Here is a 24,330-nt window from a genome sequence, read left to right as displayed (position 1 = left end):
TCTTAACAATAGTGGTTCTTTTTTCATTTGCCCCTCAAACAAAGTAGATATCATATGGCATTCTTACCTCCTCTTCTACTACTACTACAACTCTGATATCTGTAGATACTGACATTGTCCTTATCTGTGGAAATCAGGTTGTGTAATAATTTGGCATGATTGAAACTTACAGACTCCTAAACTTGAAATACCATTGGAGTTGGAGCTAAACCATGATCTAGGTATTGCCAAGTTTATATTTTGCACTAACACTTGATATAATCCCAATCTTTCTATTTCCCAGGACAGTTATCATTTTTCGAATGTTGAGGGTTATAATTCTGATAAGAATTTTTCGATTGGCTTCTGAGACAGAACGACTTGAAAAAGTTGCCCGAAGGATGGTAAGTGAAATTGAATTTTGTCAGCTCTGGTGCCTAGATTTGCTGAATTCACTTCCTAAGAAGGCTGATATAGTTGTTTACATGCTTGTCTTCCTGTAAACAGATAAACCATACTTTTTGTGTATATATTTTGAAATCTTTGGCTGTTTTTCCTTTTAATAAATATAAATATGATTAATTTTTAATTGGCTTTTTTTCTTAAATTCTGTGGTATCTTTGTACAGGAAGATGGGATAGAAGGATTTGGGGACTTCTTCACAGGAAGATGGGAGGCTCAAATCACATATGATAGTATTCACCTCCTTAGCTGTTTTGTAATTTGGGGCTACAATTCCCAGAACTTTTAGCTTTTGGCCATGTTAGTTTAGAATTGAGGGTTGTACTTCCAGTCTATCTAGAGAACACCAGGCAGGAAACACTGAGGTCTTTTGTTAGAAGTTAAAAATGTAGACCTTTTCAGGCCTTGTGATTCCATGTAATATACAGATTTTTGTTCAGAGTTTCAGATAACAGGTCATCTGCTAAACACTGGTTACAGATTTTGCTCCTGAAGCTCTTATTCTTGAATTTCTGAAGAACCCATTAAAGTCAGGCTGAAGCTCCCAAATCAGGATTTTGCACCCGCTGAACTAAACTAAGTTATGACTATGAAGCTGGAGGGCTTCAAGTTAGGTAGGATCAGGCCTGAGTAGTAATTGAGTGGAAGACCATCAAGGGAATACTAATACTGCTTACCTAAACTGGAAAATTTCCCAGAAGTATTCAGGAGCAAACCACTTCTGCACTATTCGGTTGGGTAGTTACCAGGAGTTGAGTGATTTGAAGGTGTCTTTATCTTTATATGGGGGAATTTCTGCTTTCATGACTGACCAGTCTATTTCCTAACATCACCATTTAATATTATTGGATTTTTTTTTCTGTTGGCTGGCAGGTCTCAGAAAATAAAAGGCGTTACACAAAAGGTGGCTTTGATTTGGATCTCACTTACGTCACTGGTTGGTATTTCTTGATTAGTGGACAAATTGATCATAAATGGAAATCTAGGCATCCAAGGATAATGGAAGAATGTGTGCAAGAGGAAACCTCTCCTTTGTTCCATTTCCCATCTCTAGAGACTGATACTAGGGAAGTGTGGTCATGCCTGTGCTTCTCTTCACTATTGCTTCTTGTGTTGAGAATCAGTGATTGCTGAGGTAGACCTTGCCAATTATACCTAGCAGTTAAAGTCTAACCATGCATAACAGGATAGGTGTAGAGCTAAGAGTCACGTAACAAAATCTTAATGTGGCCAAGAGCCAATACCTTTTGTATTTACATAGTCGTGCCTCTCTTTGTATCAGAAGGAAATCTTTAATTCTGTCATTATGTTTGGCTATAAAGTCTAATATAGTAGAGAACGTTTACACATACAATTTTGATATGAATCAGTGATGTTCCTCACAAAGGGCAGAATGCTGGTGCCAGGGAATGAGGAAGAATGGGGGAGAAATATCATTGTATGTTAATTGCATTAGCAGCTTTTGCCAATGGACTGTGGAGTCATTTTCTCTTGCCAGTAGTCAACAGGTGACTAGATCTTGAGCAGGTCCTTCAGCTGTAGCTTGAAAGAACCTAGCCATTGGCAAGTTGACTGGCAATTCTGGGATTGTGTTATCTCAGTGTATCTGAAGGGTATTAAATTGTGAAAAATTGCAATACTTAAAATTGGATAAAGTAGATTACTAACTTTCTCATGGACCTTAATAAATTCATTTGTACTACATAATATGAACAGTTACTGATTGATGTAGGGATTTAGATATGTTCTAATAAAATACTTTTACTTTGGGAGTATTTTTTTTCTTATTAAACATTATTTTTGCTAGAGAAATAGAATTATTTTCTTAGCTGTAGCACCTTTTCAATATGGGTGTTATAAGAGACCTGATGGCATGACACTGATATAAATTGCTTGATCCTTTACTAGGTCAGGTAGTGAATGTTTTATTTGTTGGAATCCTTTTATATCATCACTGTAATACAACATGCTTTTTGTTTCTTTATTAAAAGCACCAAATTTATAATTCCAGATTTTACTCCTTCACATTTGCAAAAATTGATCATTTAAAAAAATGCTGCAATTATTATTCTTTCATCGGTCCATTATGAGGAGAATAGGTTATCAGGTATCTATATCTGGAGTGCTTTGACATTCTGAAGAAAGCCTTTTAAATTGGAGAAGCCAGTCTGACATATTGGGGAAAAGAATCTGAATTGAATATTAAGCTTAGAAAAAAATTAAACATGTTTGAGTCTACTTTGATACAATCTGTTTGGAGCAAAGCATAAAAAACATTTTCCCAGCCTGGTAGTATTCTGACTCTGTCGTCCAGTATCTTCAGTCCATGTTTTGTTACATTTGTTTTGCATTATTAACGTACTAAACCATGGGGTATTTGTTAAGTCATTGACACACAGTTACTTGTTTCCTGCCTAAAATTTAGTGCTTGCTTAGTGGTGCTAACCTTAAAATTGTTCTGCTTCAGTTTTTTTTTAATCTTTTTACTTCTGGACTGGTTAAGTCACTAATTAATCGAGTTGTTTCCCTTTAAAAATGTTTTACCAGAGTTATATCTGCAACTATGGCCACAAGTTCTCAAGCCATCACGTTTGTGCTTAAGAGCATGTACAAATTCCAAACCCCAGAGGTGTATGTGACAGGAAGGGGCTTGTTGTAATCTCTAACATTATTTAATGGTTTCTGTTGCTTTTAATCTACAGTCATATGAAAAAGTAAGTACACTCTATGTAAAAAGTTTTTTTTTTCTTTTTTAGCATATGTGGGCATATCAATGTTTATCTTCATTCAAACAGTATATAAATATAAAGGTGATATAATTGAAGAAAAAACCTATGAAAAATTGACTTTGCAATCATTTATTCAACAAAAAAAATGAACAGATACACCATTTCCTTCTGTGGAAAAAATAAGTATGCCCTTGGATCCAATACCTGGTATTGCCCCCTTTGGCAGAAACAACCTCAGTAGGTATTTCTTATAATTGTCTATCAGTCTCTGACATCAAGTGGGAGGATTTTTTTCCCCAGTCCTCCATGCAGATTTTTTTCAGCTGTGCAATGTTTGAGGGGTTTCTTGCATGCACAACCCATTTCAAATCACCCCACAGCATCTCAATGGGATTTAGATCTGTACTTTAACCTGGCCATTCTAGAACTGTCCATTTCTTTTTTTCAGGGATTCCTTGGTGGATTTCCTGGAATGTTTAGTCATTGTCTAACATGACATTGGTCGTTGTCACGTTGCAAAGTCCACTTTCGGCTCACTTTCAATCTTCTGATGGATGGTCTCACATATCCTCAAGCACCCTCTGGTACAATGAATTCATAGTGGATCCTGTGATGATGAAGTGCCAAGGCCCTGATGCAGCAAAGCAGCCCCAAACCATAACATTTCCACCACCATGCTTTTTAGTCAGTATCAGTTCTGGTGAAATGCTTTCTTTGGTTTTTGCCAAACTTGTGTTCTGGTACTGTAGCCAAATAACTCTATCTTTGCCTTGTCTGCCCAGAGTACATTTTCCAGAAGTCCTGGTCTTTGCCTAGGTGTTCATGAGCAAGCTTTAGTCTTGACCTGATGTTCTTTCTGGCCAGCAAAGGTTTCTTCCCGGCACACCTTTCATGTATATGTAATTTGTGCAGCTTCTTTCTCTTGGTAGAGTCCTCACTTTGACATTAATAGTGGCAAGAGCTACCTGTAGGTCCCGTGATGAAATTTTGGGGTTCTTAGATACTTCTTTCAGCATCTTGTGCTCTGCTCTTGAGTTGCTTGGGCAAGTTGGCAGTTGTTTGAAACCTTCTCCACTTGTAGATGATCTTCTGGACGGTAGAATCATTGATATCCAGTTGTTTGGCAATTTTTTGAAATCCGTTCCCAGACTCATAGGCATCTATAACCTCCTTTGTGAAGGCCTCTGAGAGCTCTTTGGATCTAGGCAGGGTAATATTACATTCTTCAACAACTAAGAGCAAATCAAACTAAATGTTTGAGATTTCAATAAAACGGGTTCAAGAAGACCTGATCTGGTACTCTAATGTTAGGTATTTGAGATAGTGATAAACGTAGGGGGGTGCTTAGTTTTTCCACATGCAAAATTTGCATTTATGTTTGTTTAAATTACACAACGGACTACAAAATGTAAATGGTGCGTGCTATTTGTTATATTTTATCTCCTTTATCTATTAATATTGTTGGAATATGTTGAAAAAATCAATGGAGTGTACTTACTTTTTCATATGACTGTACTCAAAGAAGTGCTAAACCTATGAAAAATCTCACATTTGTCTCACAATGTGAATCTTACATTTCCTTTTTTCTTTTTTGCTTATTTGTATTTATCTGTCAGCTCGTGTTATAGCAATGTCGTTTCCATCTTCTGGGCAGCAAGCTTTCTACAGGAATCCTATATGGGTAATCTAAAGTCTAAAAGATGATGGAAATAATTTCTGTCATTCTGTGAATCTTTCTCTTTGTTCTCCCCTACTCCCAGTTATAATTATCATTGGCTATGTTTAATGTTAGTAAGATGGTAGGAGATAATCATATTAATCATAGAAGAAAAGACATCTTGGTTGTTAAAGCTGTATTGCAGAGTAAAAGTCTGTCTTTAGGATTTTTACCTCAAAGCCTTAGTCATGAATCTTTATATAAATTTAACATCTACTTAACATATGAAAAAAATGGTTTTCAATGTTAAGCAATGAGAAAAGATAACTGTACTTGACACCTATTCACTATTACCATTTTTTAAAACGTTACTACTGGTATTATCACTTGTACAGTATGTGTCAGTGGACCGGTTTTCAGCTAACTGTTGATGCATGCAACAAAGAGGGTCTGATGTGGTGAGCAGGTCCTTAGCAGCTGACTAACACATGCAGGGAAGTGGTGGCTGGTGCTGTGAGTGGGCTGTTGCTATATATCTATGCAAGGAAGTGGAGTTGTGGCCATGAGCAGGTTCTGCCCCATGAACATGAAGAAACTGTTAAACTGCATGGACCTAAGTGGACCAATAGCAGTCTGTGCACCACATATTGAGAGTCACTGTTGTACAGTAAGGGTATTATATCCCTGTTCCAAATTGGTGAGTTGATCTTTAAGGTCTCTTTTCCACAGGCCTCAGAATGCTGGCTATCTGGCTTCCTCAGCAATTACCACATTTAGCAGTGAAAAGTACATTCCTTTCAGTTTGCAAATAAAGCAAAAAAAAAAATGCATTCTGCATTTGAATAAAAAATCAGTATGATCTGCAAAATGAAGATTTGCTGTAGGTCCTCACTGTGGGTTATAGCATGATAAGCACATACCCATATATACTCATGGATAAGCTGAGAATTTTAGGTCCCAAAATACACCCCCCAAAATTGAGTTCAGCTTATTCACAGATGGGCTTATCCTTGAGCATATATGTTAATACTTTTTTTAAAGTACTTGTATATACTCGTGGATAAGCTGACCCTCAAATTTTTAACCAAAATACCATGAAAAACGAGCCACCTGAGGATAAGCCAATTGTGAACATACAAAAATTTCGAGAGTTGGCTTATCCATGGGTGGCACATTTTTCATGGAACAGTATTTTGATTAAAAATTCAAGAGTCGTCTAACCTATGGAGGGGCTTATCCATATACAATATATATACTTTGGTTTGTCTCTCCTGTTTCCTCTTTTTTGAAGTAATAATTGACATGTTTATTTAAACACAAATTCCCCCAAGTACTGCTTTATCTTATTGATGGAATCTAGCTATGCCAATATTTGTAATTCCCTTTAGGTGTGCTGGTTGGAAATTATGGAGTAGAAGTCAGGTTGCAGGAGATTGCTGTACAGCTCTATATTGGCACCAGAGATCTCTGTCTGAGATTTGAATCTTCCTTGAAATACTTCCTTTCTGTCTGAAACCAGCCTCACCAATAAAGTATTCAATAATTCACACCTCCTTGACAATTACAATATCTTATTCTCTTTTATAAGGAAGTTGCAAAGTTCTTGGATACAAAACACGAAGACCACTACAAAGTCTACAATCTTTGTAGTAAGTATTATTTTGTTTCTTAGTCACCAGAACTGGAGCAGACAGGAAAGCATTAACTGCATCTCTTCTAGTCACAAAGCAGGGCATGCACCATATTTAGTCTTAGCTCTGCCTTCTAGGTGTGCAGTGAATTTCCATAGCTGATGGAGGACATGAACCTTGGTGTTACTCTTCCAATACCTTAACTACACCAGGCTAAAACAGTATCTGCTTCCTTTTAAAGTTAAGTTCTGAATGTTTTAGAACTCAATGTTTATGATAATAGCCTTAAGATACCTACATATTTCTTCCCACTTTTTTTTAACCTCTTCAGCACAGTGACTGGTACACAGTCTTCCTCAAGTCATTTTTCCCCAGCTTACTGGTTTCAGGTATGAAGGGTTCAAAACCTTGCTGGCTGAAAATTCTTGAGTTGTAATGTTAAAACATCTAGAAGGTACAAGTTGGAAAAAGCTGCTTCAGTTATGAACTTCTCCTAATCTAATTTGTTCAGGTCACTTTTTAATGTCAAACCTCATTGTGACACGTGTTGAACCAAACTCTTCTGTGTTAAACTTGATTTACAACATTAATACCAGAGTCTTGAATGCTGTTTTTCCACCAAGTCTAATGCTATTTAGTTCCTGTTTCTGCAATTAGAGCCAATTTTCACCTTCTGGAGCTTTAGGCAAAGCGCCTTACATCAATTACCACCATCGCTTTCTGCTTACCAGGCAGCGGTGACAACAGCAACATTAAAGGAGTGTCAGGAAAATGTCATTTAATTTTCTCATTGTGCCCAACAGTTTTATCTTAATGTGATCAAGTATTGTAGAAATGTAAATAAGGAAGCTTCTGCATTCAGGTGCCTGGCATGGAGACTCTAGGGTGGATATCAGATTAGTGACTTATCCTATAGCTCAGCAACTGCCTAAAAACTGTAGATGTTGGCTGGCAGCTGTTTCTATTAGCAACAAAATCCAGTATAATGGCAGGGAGGAGGTTTGTGCATGTTGTTGTTTGCTACCCCATCAACCCCAGCTGAAATTTGGGATGGATGTAATTTTGTTTTTTTTCTGGACAATTGAATGGCATGCATCCTTATATCTGTATTTAATGAACAATATAGGTATTGACACTTCAGATGGCCATGAAATGTTGGCTTTGAATACTGAGATAAGATACATACTGCAATTTGATGCAACTGATTCTGTAAACATAACTGCAATATAGATGTTTTTGTTGCAAATAAAAAAAATCTGCTCCAATCTGTTGTTAAAAATAGGACTTCCATCCACTTACTAGAGGGGAGGCAGATTTATCTCTGACTCACATAAAATTTGGTATAGATTAGAGGTTGCCAGCCTTTTTGGAGTAGGCACATTTGAAGTTTTGAGAGCAAGGGGTGCTGTTGCAAAACAACTGCTGGTAAAGATTGCCTATTCTCAAAATGGCTGGCAGGGATATAACCAATTTCAGAGTAAAGATTTGCCAAAATGTTACCTGTCATGCTGTTAGTACTCCTTTGGCTGGATATTCTATATTTCCGTGGCTTAGCTTTGTCCTTTTTCTAGGCAGAAAAACTAAGCATGTTGATTAAAGCTGCTCAACATTTTTATTTTCTTACAGGACCCAGGTATTCATGAAAGTACAGATAAAGCTGAAGGCATGCAGCTTCCCATTTAAAAAAGTGTGTGTGTGCATTTTAATGTAAAAAATCAGGCAGGGCAAGGAGACTGATGGATGCCCAGGGGAATTGCCGTGGATACATTGGTGCCCCCAAGCACCATTTCAGGACATGATGTTTGAACAAAGTATTGCTAGGACAAAGTATTGTCCTAAATGTTTGAACAAAGTATTGCTTTGGAATCTTCCTAATGGAACTTTGTCTGGATTTATATATTTAATATTTGCATACTGTTTTTTTCCTGCAGATGAGCAGGGCTATGACCCACAGTTTTTCCATTATAGAGTGGAGAGGATGTTTATTGATGACCACAATGTTCCCACTCTAGCGTAAGTATGATTCTGCAATGGTTCTGTGTAGATTTAACAATAAACCAAATGGATGAATAAACCAAATCCAGCTGTTTACAGTGTGCAGATATCTATTGCCTATGAAAAACATCTTGAGAAAAAATTAAAATAGCCTATGCCACTAGTCCTATTCAGGTGTTCAGAAACTGGCAGAGATATGGACCATGCATTCCTTAATCTTCTCCAACATTTTTTTTAAAAATTGAATTTATATACTGCTATTTTACAACTCTTGGCAGTTTACAGTGATAAAGTACAAATAAAACATCCACAATAAAATATAAAGCAATTAAAACTCTGTACAACTGAACCCTGCAACATTAGTTACCACTCAAAGGCCCTCTGGAATAACTTGCTTTTAACTTGCTTCCTGAAAGCAGTAATCAGTGGACTCAAATTCATCTCCAGAGAGAGGCCATTCCAGAGGGCAGGGGCCATCACAGAGAAATAATGCCTCTGGATCTCAGCCCCATCACTTCCTAGAAATAAAGCAGTACCAGCAGCTTCTCCCAGGAGAAGAGCCTTGGACAGGTCAAATCCACTTGAAGGAGGCCACCCTGAAGGTACTAAGTGCTAAGCCATAAAGGGCTGTGTAGGTTATAACCAGCACTTGAATTCTACCCAGAAACTACCAGGGTACTAGTGCAGGGTTTGCAGAAATGGTATAACATGGTCATAGTGTCAAGCAGCTGACCACACACAGACTGCTGCATTCTGGACCAATTACAGTTTCTGAATTGTCTTCAAAGGTAGCCCTGTGTAGGGTGCTTTGCAGTTATCTGGGCAAGTGGTGACAAGGGCAGGAGTCACTGTAAGAAGCTCTTCCCACTTAAGACAAGACTGCAACTGGTGTACCAGCTGAAACAAAGAACCTCCTTGTCACAGTATAGTATCTCCAGCCAGGCTGGGAGTGGCAAGATATAATTAAGTGTTGTCAGCATATTGATGGTACCTCACCCCAAACCACCAGATAGCCTCTTCCAGTGGTTTTATATACTGTAGATGTTTAAAAGTAGAGGAAGCAGCCATCAAGCCAACCTCTCCTTCCCCATTACCACAGATTGGAACTGCCTGTTCAGGAAGGAATGGAACTACTGGAGAACAGTCTTTTCAATCCCTAGCCCTCCTAGGTGGTCCAGAATGGTGGACCACAGTGGATGATATTTAAAGGCTGCTGAGAGATTTGTTAGGACCAGGAGGAGTGCACTTCCTTCATCCAGGTCCCAGCAAAGGGATTCAACCAGAGTGACTAATGCCATTTTGTTCCCATACTGATCCCTGACTCAAAAGACTTCAGATAATCTGTCTTTTCTAGGGCATTCTGCAGCTGCATCCCTACCACCTGTTGCATAACCTTCCCTAAACAGGGAGTGTTGGAGATGAGGTGATAATCATTAAAACAGCTGGATCCCAGTAGAGCCTGTTAAGAAAGGGGAATACCACAGCCTCCTTCAAAGCTGCAAGCAATGCCTTTTCTCAAAACAAGGCATTCATAGTCTCCTGGGTCCAGCCTGTCTCCTGCAGGAGCCAGGAGAGCCATTGTACACATGATGGAGATCATGCTAGAGTAGCTTATCTCCTTCACCGAAGTCAATAGATCAAAAAGAGTCCTTGATAATACAGCCAGGTAATACTCCACTTACCCTATCGGACACCATGCAAGGCTTCCGTGAATTGGCGAAGTGCTGTACAAAATGGTGGTTGTAGTCAGGCAAGCAAACTAGCTGACCTTCCTTCCTGAAGAAGGAATTTGCTATCCTAAGTAAGCCTGCTAGCTTGTCAGTGCAGTAATGGAAGAGAAGTAAAGATGATTAGCCTTCCTAATCTCTGTGGTGTGAGCTCATACCTGTGCTTGGTCAAAATCCCTTTTGGTCTTTCTCCAGTGATGCTCCAGGCATCAATTCTGTCATTTTCTCTTTGGAGCTCCTCCTTAAACTGAGATGAATCCCAAGATTTCCGAACAGAGGCTGCTTTGGAGCAATCTCATCAAGAGCCAAGGCTCTTCCTGTTGTCAGCGGTCAGTTAAGCAACTGACAGAACTGCCTGCCAGATGGCTGGGAAACTTCCCAAGCACCCTCCAGAAATTCTCCAAATCCATTCAGCATTTGGGTCCTAGAGAGGTCCTGATGGCAATCAGTCTTAGTTGGATCAGGATGTGACATAACAAATGGTTAAATATGCCATCCATATCTAGATCACAAAGCAATTGCTCAGAAGTAAAAACTAGTGTAAGTCCACCTGCATTTGTCAAACCAGAGATTACCTGGGACAAGCCTATGGTTGCCATGGAGGCCATGAATTCCTGGGCATTTCCTTACCCAGCTCCCAAGGCCAGTAAAGTAAGGTCACCCAGCACCAAAAAGGGAGGGGAGCCAGCTTAAAGACCAAGATGCTCAGCAAGGGAATCACTGAGCAGGAATCCCTACTGCCTAATTCATATGCAGACATTTTCACCCTGTTGCCTCTGGAGCAGAGCCCTGGTTACAATTAGTGTCTTTTAAAAATAACGCTATTTCCCTCCCTTGCCTTCATGTCAGGGTTGCTGCAGGACCCCAAATCAAGGAAGACAGATTTCTGAAAAGGTTAACATCCCCACCAAGTTTAGGTAAATACATGCCAGGTCTGTCCATTCATTCACAACTAGCTTGTTGATGAAAGCAGTTTTGTTGCAGGTAGACATGGCAAATCAAATCAAATCTTTATTATGGTCAAAGACCAGCTTAAGGAAGGTAGGGTAAAATCAATTTAAAAAGCATAGAAAATACATCAGAAAAATAATAAAAAGCTAAAAGATATAAAATAGTATATATCTAAAAGGAATCTAAATGAAAAATTATGAAACGCTAGAAGATATAAAAATATATGTATTAGAAAGTATATATAAAACAAAAGTCTAAAAAAATCTAAAAGGAGGGGTAGGAACATTAGATGGGTGTAGAGGAGCATAAAGATTAGCATATGGCAGACTATATCAAATTATAGAGCACTCTAGTATGACGAACTAGATACTTATTTAGACTAGTTTATGACATAGGTCATCATCTGACAAATTTTAATTGCTGCTGTGCAGAACCTGTCAGCAGGGAGGTATAGAATTGTTTTTAGTGCCCTAGGTATCTATGCAGTAATGGTGAGATGAAGCTAGTACGAACGTCTCTGTAATACAGGCACTGGAGAAGCACATGTTCTGTTGTTTCTGTGTGTCCAGAGTCACAGGGGCATTGTCTCTCTGGATAAGGGATGTTCTTATATCGACCTTCAAGGACAGCTGAGGGGAGGGTATGGCATTGTGCCAAAGTAAAGGCCCTCCAGTATTTAGGTACTTTGAGTTTAGTTAAGTATGCCATAGGGAAGGCAGAGTACCTGCTGGAGTCATTGGCAATAAAAGTTGGGGACCTGGCTAGATCCAACTGGCACTCTGTGTCTGCTACACGCTGTTTAATGAGTGCTTTGGCCTGGTCGTATCCCATGCTGAGTAGAAGACCTGGATGAGATTTTAGTTGCTACTGCCTGTTTCCATGTGGACTGAAAATCATCCCTCATAGTTAATGGGGCAAGGCCAAGGGGAAAAAAGGATAGTCTCAGTAGTAGAGTATAACCTCCATTTTCATGAGGCCTGTCTCTAGTCTCAGGGTGGCATTAGAGAGACATTTTGGGACTTGAAGGGCCAATCTTAGAAATTTTGGATTGTACAAGTTCTAATGGTGCAAAATTGGACAAGGGGGACCATAAAGAAGTTGTGCTATTGGCTTGGCTTCAAATAATTTGAGCGCTGCAAGAATATAGTGGCCACCTCTTGTCTTGAGGAACTTAAGGATGGCAGATGAGCTCCTCTGTGCATTTTCAGTAATGTATCCCTGTGGGCTTTCCTACTACCAGCAGAATGAAGGACTACCCCCAGGTATTTGAAATAGGAGACCTGCTCAATCTTGTGGCCACCTATGCTCCAGGAGTGGCTCTTGGACCTTTTGGCAAATGCCATGATTTTAGTTTTCTGATAACTGAGTTCTAACTGATCTTCCTTGCAGTACTATGTTAGTGCTCTCGGTAGACATGGCATTTACTAGCAGCAAATTGGGACCAAGGTCACTGGCAGTAATTTTAGTAGTAGGGTTTTTTTTCCGCATGTGCATATAATTAAGCACAGTAAAAGGAAATAAAAACATTATATATAATATAAATCAATATCACAATAAAATAATATAATTAATATATGCCTTTCTTAATACAATATCATAATCAATATAACATTTTATAGTACTACCAAACCTTAGTAGATGTAATGGGGAAAAGGAAGAACTTGAGGGACAGGAGGAAGAGCTGCTACCAAGAGTCAGATTAAAGAAACCCAAGTCCAGGGCAGAACTATAACCTGAGAAAATGTCTCATACAGGACCCTCCCTAGTTCTCGCAAAGATAGAGGAAGGGGTGAAATGCATTCAGGCTTGCAAGATTCTGTTACTGTAACTCTATAGTAAAAGTAGTATTGGCCTGCATGACTTCAGTTTCCTAGTTTGGTCTAGCTTGAAGGGCTGACAGTATAGATCCAGAATCAGACTCACTGGAGTAGAAGCAAGGATTGTCACCAAATTGTTGATCTCTCTTCCCCACTATTGCTCTCTGGGCCCCCTCATGTACACCTCAACCCATCACAACCAGGATCATCCACATCTGCCAACCTTAAGGGTGTGGTCATATCCCTCCCATGCAAGCCAATTAACCAAACATACACCCACAATCTGGGGTCAGTAGTCCTGTTCTCTGGTTAAGCCACTCTGGCAGGGTATCCTATCCTGATCCTTCCTCTATTCCCACAGTCTATCACAACATCTCTCAAAATACCTTTCTTCACAAAAGCCCTCCAGCCCAATCTGTCTGCCTCCTCTCCCAGGAAAAGAAAACTTTTAATAAGTTCAGCAGGTTCCCAGTTGTGAGGAGCAATGCAAGCCCCTTTAGTTGAAAGTACTTCAAATCTCCCCTATGAACTTTGTGCTTCATGTGGCTTCTCCTCAGAGGCAGCTTAAAGATACTTAAGTGGGAATAGTGCGTGGTCATAAGAAATTCCAGTGATTTGTACTGTTTTGATAAATGAGAGAACATTTTAATTTTTTTACAGTAATTTCTAGAATGGATAAACTCTTAAATGAGGCATTCTTCCTTTTCCTTAAGGGAGATGCTCAAATTTACTGCTAATGTGAGGCAATGGATGGAACAGGACAACCACAATGTTGTAGCAATACACTGTAAAGGTGGGAAAGGTAAGTGAACTTTCTGGTTTGGAAGGCATTCCCAAAGATCCGTTTGAGGTTGTATTTTGAGAATTGCTTTGTGCAGGAGAAAGTGTGTAAAAAGATGCCCTGAATTGGACAGAGAGGCTAGCAGCTGTCAGTGTGAATGCTGAAGGGCTGATAAAATGTTTCCAGATAACATACTAGTTAAGGGATGTGCTGACTGAAGCCTTAGAAATAGCTCCATGCAGAATGCAACGCAGTGATCCAGTCTCTTTCTTTATAGATATGCTCAGGGAGAATGTTGTTTTTAGCCCTTTTGAAAACTTCAGATTCTCAATTATCTGGGTTGTATGAAAGACCTGGTTCTATCCAGCATTCACTGACAGTAGCTGTCTGCAAAAGCCATTTGCATCACCTGGTGTTAGATGTGCAAGATAAGCTTTTGGTAGGGTCAGGTGCTTTTCAGATTTATTAGGAAGTGCAGGGGCAGGGGTGCTCAATACTGATGCTGTCATAGCCTCATTCTTGGGGACACGTAAACATGACAGCATCATTATTTTCAAGTCACTAATTTCCCCTTTTTGATGCAGGTAGGACTGGAACTATGATTTGCATCTGGCTTATTGACAGTGGCCAGTTTAAGAGCGCGAAGGTACCAAAGCTATGTTGATATTTTTCCTCTTCTTTCTGAGTGAGTCTGAAATGACTCTTTATGCAGAACATGTTGAAAAGTGCTACCTCCCATAATTTCTTCTATGTGGGTTCCAAATGTAATATAGAATTAAAACCTGATACTCTTTCAGCATGGCTTGACCACTCGTGTAGCGTGCAGCTTCTTGTTTACTCAGTGGCATCTTTGATAAGGTCTTTGAATTTGCTACATACAGGACTGCATGTAATAGACCCTGATATGCTCTTCTGTTACTGTATGAAATTCCTTCAGCAAAGCTTCTTCCTATGTGTGTTGAGTTGTTTTTTCTCTGATTACTATTTTACCAATTTGCAACAGCTGTTAAGTTGACCAACTTGTAATTACTTGGATCTCTCTTGGAACCCTTTTTAAAATTGGTGTTACTTAGAGTTCCCATAGAGTTCTTCTAAAAATTGCTGATGAATTGTAATTTATAATGTGACTGAAATGGAAAATAATTAAATATGAATTACAGTAACTGTTTTTTTAATTAAATCCAAATTACTTTTTGCCTCACTCTGCCCACTCTGTTTTCTGAAGTGTAGCTCTGACATGCCACTCAAAAGTCACGTGTAGCCCTGAGACACCCTGCCTACCCCAAGTTGAGCACTCTTCTGATATAAGATCTCCAGCTAGTTGATTTTAAACCAAATACTATAAGATGCTGTAATAGCTATAGTAACACAATTCTCAATTTTTAAGGAAAGTTTGGAGTACTTTGGTAAAAGAAGAACTGATGAAAGTACTAGCACCAAGTTTCAGGGTGTTGAAACTCCATCGCAGGTAAAAGTTTGCTATGAAGCTGTGTGTAAGGTTGAATCAAAGAACTGACAGAATTGATTGCCGCAAACTAGCTGTGTAATTTAAATAGTTATTTTCTGTTTTCACCTTGCATTTCTAAGTGCTGCTTTACTGCCTTTCATCCAGTCATGAGCTTTGGGTTTGGTCATGTTTTGGTTAAGCAAAGCTTGGGAGATGAGTATTAAAATTTTCCCCCTTATGAAGTCAAACATCAGAGAATGGTCGTCTCATTTTTTGGATTGACATTTGCTTTGCTTAAAACTTTGAAGAGATAGAAAGTATTATACATTTCTTTATAAAATTATTTTTGTCTCAAGACACTCCTAAATTTTATTTGCAGAGTAGGTATGTTGAATATTATACAACCCTGAAATTAGAATACAACCTGATCCTCCCACCAGTGAAGCCTTTCAGAATCAAATGCATAAAACTCTATGCTATCCAAGGTAAGTGCCACTAAAGTGCTGCAGGAAGGGGATCTTCCAGTTGATGGTGCAATCCCAGCACTTAGGTGAGATGGCCTCCTCCATCACACAGCACCATCAGAGTAGGGTTGTAAATGTGCAGGCTGAATATTCTTGACATTTACAGTCAGCTGGTCTCGTGCTAGCTGGTCAGTTCACATCAACAAATAAAGCATGGCTCTTGGTTGTGTTGAATCAGATTGCTGAATCATCTGTTGGAGGTAGAATTTTTAAAAAACAAACAAAGAGCAGGACTTGGGAAAGAAATTGGAAAGAAGTTACAGAACAAAGCGGGGGAAAAACTGGGGTTAACATCTCCCTGAACAGTCTCCATTAAATGGCTGGAATCTTTAAGAGTCAAGGGGTAATTGAATCAGAAGGAACATCTGATTTAAGAGTCATCAGTTTTTTGTAGAAATAGGTAAAACATTTAGCCAGAATTTTGCATTCGATTTTTAGTTTATTTTCTGTGCGCTAAGTCTAATTTTCCCTATTTCTTTATACAGGTTAAGACATCGGCTATATTATCCCCAGCTTTCTTTTATCCCTTCTTCAGACTGGACATGAAGACACTAGATTTATTTAGAATATTCTTATGAGTTGGGATCTCTGTAGTTTCTTTTCTGAGATCCAGTCAGAAGTTGCTATTTATAGCAGACCGTCACCATCTTAGAACAGGAGATTTGAGGCCTCCAGCCTACTTCCAAACAGATTCAGCCATCAGCTTCAACAGGGTTGCAGCTGCAACATATCCTTTGTGTTTGTGCTGTTTTAGCCCACTAATGTCACTTCAGGAAGTGAACTGATCAGCTGCCTTATGTTTCAAGATATCTTTGCTCCTGTTTGTAGAGATGCTTTCCTCAACTTATCTCCCAGCATCTTAGGGTTCCCGTTGTAGAAATGTGCCAGCACATTTGGGGAAAGTACACAAATACAGAATTGCTGGTTTGGCAGCATTACCTGTTTCAGGGGTTGGAAGGCAATCTATGTTTGCTGCCATGAAGCTGGAAGAGATTTTTCAGTGCACCTGCAATTTTTAAGCAATCTACCTCCCTATTGCACAGCTTCCCTTCAAACTATAACTGTATTTTTTTCAAAAGCAATGGATACATAAATGTATAGGCATACATGAAACATAGAAAAACACACTATGAATTTACTATGTTTTCTTTTTGCGAAGAGTGAAAGGAATGCTTGCTTAGATGTGGACCAAGTAAAAGGAGGCAGTTATTGGCCAGCTTGAAAATAGAGCAAGCTAGGAATGATAGATTGATGGCTGTCTATGAATTATAGACTGGCAAACCTAGATTCCTAGCATTTACATGGTCAAATCATCAGAACAGCTCAAATCAATCTTGGGAGCATTTTAAACTAGATTGGAGAGGACTGGGAAATGGAAAAGCTGGTCATTTTGCAACATCACAGGATATTTTCTGTTTGAGATATGAATTCCACTGTTTGGTTTCAGTAATTATCTAATACGTATCTTTGTCTCCCCCTCCCCCCTCCCCTTTTTAGGAGTTGGTAAAGGCAATGGGACTGATTTCAGAATAAAGATAATCATGGAGAAGGAAGTAGCATTTCAATGCATTTGTGCAACCCAAGTGAACTGCAAGGTCAGAGCTTCATGTTAATTTAAAGATCCTGCAGTCCTGAAGGCCAGGATTTTGTCAGTAGAGTTCCATTCATTTCATGTTCAGTTGCAGCACAAATCTGTGTATTGCAATGAAGCCTGCATACATCCTTGCTTTGAATTCACTCATTGAGGAACTCCAAATAGGCAGTAATGAATAAAGTAGTGAGAAAGGCCATACTTAATGATATGCATGCCAAGTATACGCTTCAGGTTCAGTCTCTGGCATCTATAAATGGGGAGAGAGAAACTTCTTATCTGAGATCCTGGAGAACCAGTATAGAAAAGAAAGTACTAGGCACACTAGTAGTCTGACTTGTAATAAGACAGCTTCTGCTATTCCTTCTTGTGCTGTGTTGTTAGGGTAAGATTCTTTTCCAGAGCTTCACAAAAATCACTAACATGTTGTTTGACTAACATCCAAAAAGGCTGTTAGATGATTATATGTCAGTTAAGTTCCCACAAATAGTGATAAATTAACTGGAGGTGTTGCTGATCCATCTGAGGATCAGAGAAGAATGTATCTTTAATGCTCATGCCCTGAGAGGAGTAACTTTTAAGAAGCAAATTAAACTAGGAAAAGCTGCATTCAAAGTAGAATTAAACATTACCTACAGCACCAGTGGAGAGCCCTTAATATTGCATGTAACTATAATTATAGAACTCTATAATCTGTTCAAGAGCTAAGTGGCAGTTTATGGCATGACTTTTTATCCCTAAAACTTCCCTCTGTGCCAGAATGGGTAATGCAATTTGTATGTGGCTGTCAGTCTCTCACACACATAATCCTGTCCTCTGGAGTGGAGAAACCTATTGAAATATTAACAGAGAATGAGCTGGACCTCTCCCCAAGCTCCCCCATGGTGATTTCAGTGCATGAGAAAAGGAACTAGTAAACTACAGTCTTGCATTTTGTGAGAAGTATTTAGTGGGTGAGAATAAGATGTGTATCTGTTTCGTTTCAGTTGTTCCTTGATCATGAAAATGACTTGGTAGTAATTGGTTTGAAGAACTGTCCTGTCATTAGAAATGATGTGAAAGTCAGATTTGAAGCTAATTCTGTAAGTTGAAAAATGGTGGATCTTTTGTGTATCTTTCACATTTGTAGCTGAGTTGAAACAATCATTCTATTCCATCTCAGGCACAAAAGCTTTAAAAAGTTTAATGTTCCTGCTGATCTTATACACGGGAGACCCGTGTCCCTCTGCTTCCTGCAGTTGTGTTGCCACCCCAAACAGTGCCTCCCACACAGCCTTCCACCTTTGCCCGGGGAGCTGCAGCCAGCAATCCTGCCTCACCTGGCGACAAAGAGCCCCTCACCTCACCATCCCACTGCTGCCTCCCTGGCGAGACTTGACAAGCTCCCTTCAGCAGATGAGGCTCTGCTGCCCTGCCGTGCTCACCATGCACATCCCAGGGCTGCATCCTTGCCCAGTGCCTGGATCCCAGTCCAGTAGGAGGAAGAAGACGGCAAAGTTCAGCTGCAGGCAGTGGTGTTGGTAGCAGAATGCAAGGCAGCCATAAGGGCAGAGATGGGGGGAGATAGGCAGGTTGAGGGAGTTGAAGCAAAGGCAAACGTGGCAGGGCAGGAGAAGTGTGAGGTTCTTGCCTAATGACGGCACTGTCCTGGCCTAATGACCGCAACTGGGACTACTGGAACTGCTGTTGCTAAGTGGTGCGGTCACATAATGGTGTGATGTCCTGGCCTAACAACTGCATTGCTTAGCAATGGAAATTCTGGTCCCAATTGTGGTCATAAGTTGAGGACTACCTGTACATGGACATGTCTTGAAGTAATCAGTTGTTGATCTTGGATTGAAAGAGACCTCAGGCTTTTCTGCTTTGCAGCCTTAAGCTGCTGGACTTCTCTGCATAAACTGACCAGAAATGACCAGCTTAAGACATCTTGTTATGGATTTCAGTTCTTCCTATGGTTTGGCTATGATAATGGCTTGATGTTCTTTCCAAGCCATATTTATTGTGCCCCTGATTTTAATCAGTGAACTTGGACAAAAAAATGTTTATGGAGGGGTGTGAGCAGAGGGGAGGGGATGTTCCTGTCACAGAGCAGAGTAATGAAGGTGTTTGCCTTCATTGTAAAGAAGTGCAGAAGGTGAACTGGACAGCATGCTTGAACAGACACCAGTCAGAAAATGCTACTTTTGTGTATATATTTTATTAAGAATTTTGATCGTAATAGTAAAATCTAATACAAACTAAACTTAAAGAGAAGAGAAAGAAGTAAAAAGTGCAAGGAAAAAGAAAAAGAAGAAAGAGAAAAGTAAGACTATAATAAAGAAAGAGAAAAGAAATATTTAAAGAAGTGACTTCCAACCTTCATCACAAATATAAACACATTTAGTGACTCTTCACCCCCTCTAGGGTTACAAACAATTATCTCTTCATCCTATCTCTTATCTATAAACAAATCCATAAAACATCATCTTTTCAGTCCTAGTGTCAGCAGAAAGTCCATAAAGGGTTGCCAGAAGTAACAACTTATCTTGTTTTAAGCTTGATTAAATAAACCAACTTTATATTCCTTCCATTTACTTCTGACAACCTTAATCTTTAGTTCATTCAAATATTGCTGAAGGATTTGATTTTTCTTCGTCTTTGTCCCATCAGAGTTCTTCAAGGCTTTAAGGAGCCTCTTTTGTAAATCCAATAGGAAAAAATTGTCCAAGTCACTATCTTGGTTTGTCATTTGTATTTCCCTTTTAAATTTTAAAACATCCGCCAGTTTCTTTTGTAGATCCAGTGAAACATCCTTTTCTGAGTCATTCTCTTGGCCTTCAGTTGTAATCCACTTTCAATACCATCTCTATCTTGTCAGATAAAATTTGTTCTACATCTGTCATTTCTTCAATAACTTCTTTTGGACATAATTTATCCATAGAAGTAGACATCATTACTGACATTGTTGATACTGTGGCAATTATTTTCTGATTTCATTCTTCAAAAATCTCCTTTCAGTATTTTCATTGTTACAACGTCTTGCATCATTTTGTAGGCTTGTATTTTTTCCTTTACCTAAAATCTTTAGTCTCTTCTACAGTCCAGTTTTTAAAATCATGAAATTACTTATCTTTATTATGTCTTGCAAAAAACAAAACAGGATCTGTATCCCACGTGAAGCTGTTTGTTCTTTATAATTAATTCCAAAATCTTATTATAAAAGTTTCAGCATTCCAAATTTATTTGGACCCTTAGTCCGTAATAACTTTCTAAGATCAAAATCTTATCTAGCTTTTGCTGTTTATTTCAGATTCTTTAAATTCTTAAGCTTATGATTAAAATTTTCTTTTGTTCAGGATTGAAGGCAAACTCACCTGGTGTTTTCAAACTCGTTCCGAAGTTCTCTAATACCTTAGAAGTAGCTAATAAGCAATTTCTGAAAGTGATTATCAAGTGAGGTTAGCAAACGTAGTGTCCTTTAAAAGGCGCTGACTGCAATTGCGAGCAAAATGACTATTCCCATTGTCTCCCAGTGCGGGAGACCGCTGTTCTGCAGCATCCTTGCAAGAAGCAGCCATCCAGAGCACATGTGGGCGATCCCCCGTCCTCTCCTTGTCCTGAGAGGTTCTGAAGAGACAGTCTACTCACCGCCTTTTCATTCTTTGCTGCTGTCATTGGCTCTGGTTTTGCAGAGACATCTTCAGCCCACCATTCCTCCCCCAGAAGCCAGAAAAATGCTACTTTTGATATATAACAGAAAAATGTGGGTGGAGATTGCCTCCCAATGACCTGGAAGCAGGTAGAGGACCCATCAAACTACATTTTTGCTTTTGCTCTACAAACTCACCAGGTGCTCTTGGTATGGTTTGCCCATGTCAGCTTTGGTATAATAATATGTTTTAGAGTTGTAAGAGTAACAGGTAGTCTCACCCTTTCCTTAACCTGGTGCCCCTCAAATGCAATATCATGCAGTTGCACCCAACATGGCCTAATTAGTTGATGGGAGTTGAGGGAAGGTAAGGCAGATAATGTAAATTAAGTCATTTGGAAGCTTTTAAGTAGTATTAACTGTATTTCTTGTCTTTTTAAAATGTAGGATATTCCAAAAGGCTATGACGGCTGTGCTTTCTTTTTTTGGTTCCACACGGCTTTTATACAGGACTATCAGTAAGTTGTGATGTTTGAAAGTACACATGTGCTGGAAAAGAGAAGCCTATGAGCCAGGGTGTGAAAGACTTTAGGTTTACAGAGGTTTAGCTCATCTCCACAGACAAGAGAAATATTTCCATGGGGTTGCATATTTTTTGTGGATCATCGTCACAGTCTATAGGGAAAGTGGGTCGTGCCATTTAATACTGGTGACTTAGTATGAGCCAACTTTTCAGAGAATGACAGCTCAAAAAAAATTACCTCTGCCATGTAGAGAGGTCCATATGTTCCTATTACTGTTTTTCCTTTAATGGATTCATAAAGCTTAGTAAGTCTCTGAGAAAAGTTATGTGATTATTTAGTAAAAGCTCAAAACTCCTTTTTGAAAATAATTCCTTACTGGCTACCATTGTGTTTGTCACTGTGGATAAGTAACTTTCATTTGCCATATAGGAGATACAAAATACTAAGGTGGCATCTAACTGCTTTTAAGCAAGAGGATCATTTTTGTTGCAAGTGTCCAGTCTCCCTTTCATTAGAAGGGGCTATTTATGTTCCATATTGCTTGTTTGCTAAAGAGGGAAATACAATAAGCATTGTCTAAAATTTATTTTGCCTGCAGGCTACTATATTCTTTTCCCAAACTATGCTCTTCCCAAACTATTTATATTTATTTATTTATTTATTTATTTCGGTGCATTTATACACTCTTTCCTCCCAATTGCATTTATTTGTGTCATCATAAATGAGTATCGCTGAGTGCTTATATTCATGAATATGTGAGTTTTATGTGTATGAAAATTCAGCTTTCTTAGACCTGCCACAACCATCATTTCTTCTATTAGTAACGTTTGGAGGTGAATGATAGCATTTGCAGAGCCACAATGGCACCATCCATGCACATGGAGGCATGTGCATTCTTAATGGGAATCCAAGGGTTGCTGAAGAGCTTCTTTTTCCGGGAAAAGAAAATTAACAGACTATACTGTGTTATCCTAAAATGCAGTGTTATGAGAAAATATATTTTGCTTTCTTGTGTGCATGACTTTAAATGGTTTATATTAAAGAACTAGGTTTCTTTTCTCTTTTCCCTAGACTTTACCTTCCAAGAAATGAAATCGATAACCTAAACAAGCCAAAGATGTGGAAGATGTTCAGGGAAAATTTTGCCGTGGAGTTGAATTTCACTGATCCGTGACTGAAGCAAGCAGACCGATTTGAGGATTGCATAGTAATTCAGTCATCTAGTTTTGCACCTGCTGTGGAATTGTATTTTGATGCTATTCCTTCTCAGTATGCAGAAAGAATCACCTTGAATGGAAAACTAAAAAGCGTCCTAGCGCTATCATGATTACAATAATTAATTTTGCCATCTGGATTGTGTGTGAGAAAATTAGAAGGTCTTCAGTGAGTTTTACTACTTTCTTCTGTTCCTACCCCTCTTTGTAAACTCAACAGTAAGTTCATAAGCTCTTCATCATCTTAATCTGACCTTTTAAAATTTTTTTATCTTTTTATCCCCAAAAGCTGGGTTATTTGCCAGTTTCCAATAGCAGTTTATGACTGGGAGTCTGGAGATGAGGCTTAACTATTTTGTAATGGCATCTAGTGCCAGATTCATTTGGTGTGGGCCCTGATATCCCAAGGTTTGAGACCAAAGATCCTGCCTGCTGCTTCTCTCTCTGCATTCCACAGGGCTTTTACTGAGTTTCCTAAGCTGATAGTGGATGTTGACAAGATGTCTTTGGAGTAATTTGGACATTCTTCATGCCATATCCAGGAACTCCATATGTTGTAGGATCAGTTAATCTTATATTTTGCACTGACTTGGAAGGCTTTCAGTTCACAAAATTTCCACCCAGGATAGGGGAATGAATATGGAGAATATCATGTTAGGGGAAGTTGCTATAGGAAGTAGAGTTCTGTTGTCTTTAAAATGGCTGGAATTTATGATATGTAATGATGATGGCTCCTCCACTGTAGAAAGCACATGTGAGTGGTTACACTAGCTCCCCAAATTTTTCCTTATAAGCACCCTTTCTTGTTTTTTTTTTTTTGGTGAGCTAGAAACTCTTACTTATTGATCTGGTTGCAGTATAATATTTGTTAATGAATTCCAGTTCGACAGCTTTATATTAGTTCCACATTGACTTTTTGCCATTTCATATATATTATTACTTCAGATAACTTGGTGATAAAATTGGTAGTTGGGGTTTTTTCCCTTGAAAGCATAATTCAAGTGGAATACTGGTATCAGGAAGTCATACAGTATTGTAATGATTTTGTGTAACGCGTAAGAACAGATTTAACACCCAATATCCACAAAAATCATACTCTGTATTTTCATTCTGAAGTGTTCATTGTTGGTCCGAATCACCTGTAGGCAACCCTGTCAAGCAAAATTAGGTATTCTGTTATATAATCTAGTGCAGTTTTTTTTCAAACTTGGCAACTTTTAAGATTGCGAACTTCAACTCCCAGAATTCCCCAGCTAGTCTGGATGTTGAAGTTCACACATCTTAAAGTTGCCAAGTTTGAAAAAAACTGATCTAGCAAGTTATTAATACTACTTTGAATTTCCAAAATTAGCATGTAATGCAGAATTTGCTACCATTCCAAGATGTTCAGCACTTTAAAAATTAGTTTGTAGCATGCATATTTGTAAAGGATATTGTTAAATGCATTCTGTTTCAGCTAAGAGGTTGCTATGTAGGCTGAATCCAGATGTCAATGAGCTAAATGCAAACTGCAATATCACCCCATTCCAGTGCATTGTTATAGAAGCTAAGCCAGTTGATGTCCACCTCAATACTAATAATATGCTACAACTAAGCAAATATAAAATTATTATAACCAAAGCATAGCAGAGGATAGTTATAGCTTTTACTTTTAAGGGAAATTTTCAGACTTT

General features: G+C 38.8%; 1 protein-coding gene across 2 annotated transcripts in view; it reads left to right on the top strand.

The window, feature by feature from the left end:
- The window catches only part of LOC103059712 (phosphatidylinositol 3,4,5-trisphosphate 3-phosphatase TPTE2-like), a 33,207-nt gene extending 10,552 nt beyond the window's left edge, over positions 1–22,655 (top strand). For both annotated transcript variants that reach the window (XM_088135337.1, XM_025170344.2), the window contains 13 exons: positions 284–383; positions 1,315–1,378; positions 4,787–4,851; positions 6,416–6,476; positions 8,390–8,471; positions 13,662–13,750; positions 14,314–14,375; positions 15,117–15,197; positions 15,556–15,661; positions 17,198–17,295; positions 18,278–18,373; positions 21,367–21,437; positions 22,515–22,655. In XM_088135337.1, the coding sequence (XP_087991463.1) occupies positions 284–383; positions 1,315–1,378; positions 4,787–4,851; positions 6,416–6,476; positions 8,390–8,471; positions 13,662–13,750; positions 14,314–14,375; positions 15,117–15,197; positions 15,556–15,661; positions 17,198–17,295; positions 18,278–18,373; positions 21,367–21,437; positions 22,515–22,617 (1,078 nt within the window). In that variant the 3' untranslated portion in view covers positions 22,618–22,655. The remainder of the gene's footprint in view (positions 1–283; positions 384–1,314; positions 1,379–4,786; positions 4,852–6,415; positions 6,477–8,389; positions 8,472–13,661; positions 13,751–14,313; positions 14,376–15,116; positions 15,198–15,555; positions 15,662–17,197; positions 17,296–18,277; positions 18,374–21,366; positions 21,438–22,514) is intronic.
- Positions 22,656–24,330: the final 1,675 nt, after the last annotated feature.

This window comes from Python bivittatus, unplaced genomic scaffold (assembly GCF_059951505.1).
Source record: "Python bivittatus isolate LINGU-HERP-01145 unplaced genomic scaffold, Pbiv_v1 ctg000020_np1212, whole genome shotgun sequence".
Lineage (NCBI taxonomy): Eukaryota > Metazoa > Chordata > Lepidosauria > Squamata > Pythonidae > Python > Python bivittatus.
The sequence above is the reverse complement of the archived record's forward strand: the minus strand, read 5'-3'. Positions and strand labels throughout refer to the sequence as shown.